Source organism: Hemitrygon akajei, chromosome 3, assembly GCF_048418815.1.
Source record: "Hemitrygon akajei chromosome 3, sHemAka1.3, whole genome shotgun sequence".
NCBI classification, from domain to species: Eukaryota; Metazoa; Chordata; class Chondrichthyes; order Myliobatiformes; family Dasyatidae; genus Hemitrygon; species Hemitrygon akajei.
Window position 1 is genome coordinate 171,158,663 of NC_133126.1, and position 6,000 is coordinate 171,164,662.

Genomic DNA, 6,000 nt, shown 5'->3' on the forward strand with positions numbered 1-6,000 from the left:
ATATTAACTGCCCAATAATAAACTCTAAAGTTTGGTAAGGCTAATCCTCCATTTAACCTAGAATGCTTATTCTTCCATATATAAGATATAATAGAGTCAAGAGTATCAAAAAAAGATTTAGGAATAAAAACAGGCAATGCCTGAAAAGATATATAAATTTAGGTAATATTTTCATTTTGATAGAATTAATTTGGCCAATCAGCAGTAAAGAAAGAGGCAACCAATTTGATAGTATCCTTTTTACATGGTTCAATAGGGTAAGAAAATTTTCTTTAAATAGACACTTACAGCTTTTAGTGATTGTTACACCTAAGTAGGTAAATTGGTTTCTTACAATTTTAAAAGGAAGGTTAGAATTTGTTGGCATCAGATTATTCAAAGAGAAAAGTTCACTTTTATGTAAGTTTAATTTATAACCTGAGAACTGGTTAAAACAGAAGAGTAAAGAAAACGCATGGGGTAATGAAGTCTCAACCTTAGAAGTAAATAGCAGCAGATCATCAGCGTACAGCGAGACTTTGTGAATAGTGTCTCTCCTTAAAATACTGGTGGTATCATTAGATTCTCGAAAATAAGGGTTCTAAGGCCAGATCAAAAGGCAAAGGGCTCAACGGACAGCCTTGTCTAGTGCCACGTTGAACTTTAAATGGTTTAGAATTATGAGAATTAGTGATAACCTTAGCGGAAGGAGCTAGATAAAGTAATTTAATCCATTGAATGAAAACGGGTCCAAAATTGAATTTTTCTGAAGCTTTAAATAAATAATTCCATTCAACTCTGTCAAAAGCTTTCTCAGCATCTAGGGATACCACACATTCCAATATCATGTTAGAAGGAGAATAAACAGCATTTAATAACTGACGAATATTAAAGTGAGAATATCAATTTTTGATAAATCCAGTTTGGTTATTGCAAATGACAGATGGCAGTATATTTTTAATCCTATGGGCCAATACTTTAGATAGGATCTTAGTATCAAAATTAAGTAAAGAAATTGGTCTATAAGAAAAGCATTCAGTTGGATCCTTATTCTTTTTAAGAATAAGTGAAATGGAAGCCTCATAAAAAGATTAAGGGAGTCTGCCTGACTTGAATAAATCCAAAAAAACTGAATATAAATGAGGTATAAGCAGTAAGGAAAAAGTTTTTCATTAATTCTATTGCTTTTTTTGTACTTACTGTGAAAGCCCACAGGAAAATGAATCTCAGAGTAGTATACAGTGACATATATGTACTTTGATAAATAAATTAATTTACTGGGGGATTGGAGCATTGATAGCATGGAAAGGGTAGGAGGGGTGTATGGAGAATGTAAATTTAAGAATAGAGAAGCAGTGATAATGAACCTGAAAGATTGTTAGAATTGTTATGAAGACTCATCTCGTTCACTGATGCTTCCTGGAAAGAATCCACTGTCATTCCAAGTGATCCTCTTTGTGCCAAGATCTCATTGTTCTCTTCAACTATGTGATTCTAGACCACCGACATAGTCAACATTGAGCTGAGCCCTCAGTTCAAGGGCAATTAGAGATGGGCATTAAGTAAAAATATAAATCATTGCCATTCTCCTAAAATAAACTTCCTCAAATTTGAGCAATTAATTTCTCCTCAGCTGTTTTGTAAATCTTTCAAGATGTTAGTCATCTCAGAAACACTTTTGGATAATGCTGAAAAATAGTAAAACAAATCCCTGTATCCATAGAATTCTTTTCATTCTCACCGGTGTGGTAATCAAGAAAGGAATCAATGTAAACCAAGGATAATTATACTAGGCCTACAGACCCAAGACATCATTGCTCTCTACAAGAATGTACTATATCTAGAGATATCTAGGCTAGCTCCATTGCAGCTCCCATTGTAAATGAGATAGCTCCAGATCACCCTCCAAAAATTCTTCCATTGTGCTCTTTATCTGATTATACTAGTAGCATACCCTAGTTTATTCAGCTTGGTCTTGAGTCCACCAGAGAAAGAGGGACTTCATATGAATTGATCTTGCAGGGGCAAGTGAGAAATCAAGGGCTCCTTTGTACCTGACTGGCTCAGAGTCTATTAAAGAATGTCTGCATTCCAGGTGAACATACTATATCTTATCTTCAAAAATGTATAAGAATAACTCAAGGGCATGTGATCCACTGCTAGTTTGGTGGATAACCTCTTCCTCTTCCTGCAGGTGTAAGGCTGATTGAAGTAACCCATCTTGTTCAGTTCTTAGCACTGTGTCTGTTTATCTCCAGGTGTGTTGACAGGACCATATATTCCAGTTATGGCAAACACTGTGAACATCTATCCATAAAGTTGGGCGCCTTTTTTGGCATTCTATTTGGAGCTTTGGGCTTCGTGGTGATAGTATTTTCTATCATTATGTGGATATGTAAACCTCCCAAAAAGGGAGGACGTGTAAATGATATGAGCAGGTATGCTATTACTTCACATTCCCAAAACTGTTGCAAAAGTGTTTTATGAATGTGGCCTATAAGCTTTGCTGTTGATGTGTGCTGTGTAACTAAATCACATTCTCCACCATCCAACCGGAATTAAGTGATATTGCTACTGACTACATCAACTAAATCAGCAGTATGTTCCACAACACTTTGCATCTATGGAATACTTTTAATGAGGCAAAAAAGTGTGTCATTCAGGAAGCTGGGAAGCATGGGGCTATTTTAGATAAATGGATGAATTTGAATTAAAACTAATTTACAAAATATATCCTCAAACGGTATGCTACTGATCTAGAAAGTGTAATCATACAGTTCCAGTATCTTGAGACATACAGTTCCAAGCACACATTGTTCTGTTTACTTTGACAGAAGCTGACAGCAAAAATGTATTTGTGTGAATAAATTGCTGAAGCCAAGTACCATGCAACATCATTTTCATATTAAAATGTACTTCTCTTGCAGCAAAAAAAGTTAAGAAAATAATGAAAGATACTCAGCAAAAAGGAATACATGGAAATGTAAGTATCTTAGCGAGAACCTCACAAATGTGTCTACACATCAATGCAAGCTGACTTCAGAGTTTCACCTCTGACTTTAGAATTGTGTTGCACTTACACTAAATTCAATGGTTAAATGCTTCTTATGGTCCTCTGCAATTCAACATATTGTAATCTTGATTTTAGAGATTGTCCTTATTCTTACCATTATTGTTCACTTACATATCTCAAAAAAAACCTTCCCGCAGATGAATAAACTCTGTGCATCTCCAGAACTTTGCAGCACCAGAGCTGGTATTCATCACAAAAAAAAATCAGCAGCTTAAAGAGAAATGTGCCCCAGCAAACTGGGGAAACTTGGTAGGCAATGAACATTAGCTAGCAAGATCCAAAAAAATTAAATAGTTGTACAAGAAGGGTGTCCCAAAAGCATTTTTAAGTATTAGGTTTGAATTTACAACTTATTATCCATTCCCTTGTGTTGTTCTAAATGCCTCTATTTTATTTAACATCTCAAACTGTGTTACTTCACTACAAGTAAAACTAAAGGAGATCCTTCACCATTGCATCTCCAACAACTTATGATTGCTCCACAATCACGATCTTTGTCCTACCCATTCTGCTTCCAATTGTCTGACTTCAGTTGTCCCAATAAACACCTCATCTGAAAACAGTTCCAGCCTCTGCTCACCATATGCTAGCATAGACCAATTTTTACCTTTCAACTGATACTTCTATGTCCATTTTTTCAGGCTTGAATTGTGGTATTGCATTTTATTCCACAATTTTAGCATTGTTATTTTATGCAAATATAACATTGCTATCTTTCTTTCTGAGCTGTTATTTCAATTTAACGTTACAGTCTGGTTTTGGTTTCTAACTGCCCAAGGACCGTACTGTGTAATATAGCTTTAGAAGATTGACACATTTCTATGTATTTGTCACCCTTATTTTCCTTGGTAGTTCTGATCCAACTCTTGTTCTTGTTAACCCAAACCCCTCCACACTCCAGGTTTCTTTGCCATTGTAGAGTTCTGCCATGATTTTGCCTCAAAATCAAGTCCTCTTGCCATCAATTCACTGTCCTCATCTCTAGACATGCTTTCCTACTAACACTGTGATTAAAGAGGCAGATATTTATGTCAAGGTAGAGACTAAATTCAGGACTAAGAAATGCATACACAAAATTCTGGAGGAACACAGCAGTTCAGGCAGCATCAGTCCCAAGGACTATTTTATTTAACATCTAAAACAGTGCTGCCTCACTACAAGTGAAACTATAGCAGATCTTTAAATACCTCATTAATAAAATGTGTAATTAATATTTGTTGCCCCGAGGAACAAGCTAATTAACTTAATTTGATTAATTTAAAAAGATAATTTAAATACACAAAGCATAAAATTTCAATTGACATCAAGTTTGTCTGCTTCTTACATGCTAATTCAGTTCCTTCCCTTTTACTGTCAAGTTACATTTTAGTTGTTAATTCTCATTAATTTATGAAAACGATAAGAAATATTTGATGATGATGATGGCTGTTTCTTCACTTCTGAAGATCAGAAGGGAAGAGTCCTCAGGAGTAATGGCACGATCGTTCGTGATTTTAGAGGAGTTGGGACTGCAACTTCCAGTGTCATCTAACACCTGTTGTTTCACCCCTTTCTCCATCGCTGTAGGACTTTTCTTCCTGCCTGCACTGTGCAGGTTTATAGTGAGACCGATTCCACTCCTCAGGCCAGGAGACATTCCACAATGGCACAGTGAGCTGCGATGACTGCAAGGCTGTAGGTTTTCCTCCTGATAGACAGACTACCCGGCAAAGTTAACGAGTCCCATCTACCTGGGTTTGGAATCAGAGATGCCCATCTCCTAGATTGGCTGCCAACCAAGGCTGATAGCCCAGCCTGCCTGCCCGCCCAGTTATACCCAGAACACTCAGTCGCGCCATGACATAGCCAACTCAGTAAGAACAGGGAAGCCACGTGAAGGCATTGCTATGGGCGCAGTACTGTAGGAGATGCCATATGTGAGTGACATCCTGCATGACAAGCCAAACAGTGGTCGTGCGGCAATCATTACACCTGAAAAAGAGAAGCTTCCCATTACTTAAGTGAGCAGGACGTCCAACCCAAGACTCGCCCATCCCCAAGAAATATTTAATAGTTATTAAACCCCATATTTAATAGCATATATTAATTTAGTTACTGAATAATAAAACCAAGTTGGGTAATGTATTGGTTAGTTGCACATCTCTGTGCTCACAGAAAGACATGTTTGCAATCAGGGCTGCATCAGCGCCATCTTCAGCTCAGTTCCTTGCAAGCAATGAGAATTCTTTCCACTCCGGCTCTGTGGTTCTGAGTGATTAGTGAATCAAATCCTCTGCTTCTCTGACCTGATGTTTCCCGGGTGCACAGGAATCGGTGAATCTGCAAAGATCGTAGCAATTGTCCTGCTGTTTTGTTTTTCAGAAAAGTTAAAAGACCCTCTGAAATGGAAACTACAGGTTGATCAAGATAGCACTGAAGAATCCAATTGTGACCTTTTTACTCTCCTCAAAGTGAAGCTATGATTAACAAGAAATGAAATAAACATTTGTGTACTAATGTATAATTTTTGCATGCATCAATTTTCAGTTATTTAACCTTTAAATCAAGATACTTTATCCTAATATTTGACAATGTTTACATAAAAGTACCATTTCTATTGACTATCATCAATCAATATATGGTTAATATTAGCACTTGAACTTTTGTGAAAACAATATATTGATGAATAAGATTTGATTAAATAAAACAATGGATTTTATTTTTATAAAGAAAATTGAATGAGTAATTTAATATTCTTGTAAGGAAATTATTAAGCGGTACTTCTATCAAAATTATGCATTGCTAATTTAAATAAAATATGGTCTAAGGGATGATTACATGTACAGAGCTTTAAGAGTCTTTACTTTAAGAGTCCACATGTAGACTTATGTGAACTGATTTATATGGACGATGGATTATTGTAGATCAACTGATAGGCTTCAATGGTATGGCACTCAGACTCAGGACTG

General features: G+C 36.2%; 1 protein-coding gene across 1 annotated transcript in view; it reads left to right on the plus strand.

The window, feature by feature from the left end:
* LOC140724355 (mucin-4-like) overlaps positions 1-5,593 on the plus strand; it is a 74,914-nt gene extending 69,321 nt beyond the window's left edge. The window contains exons 26-28 of the mRNA XM_073038809.1: positions 2,238-2,417; positions 2,907-2,962; positions 5,414-5,593. Of these exons, the coding sequence (XP_072894910.1) occupies positions 2,238-2,417; positions 2,907-2,919 (193 nt within the window). The 3' untranslated portion in view covers positions 2,920-2,962; positions 5,414-5,593. The remainder of the gene's footprint in view (positions 1-2,237; positions 2,418-2,906; positions 2,963-5,413) is intronic.
* The last annotated feature ends 407 nt before the right edge of the window (positions 5,594-6,000 follow it).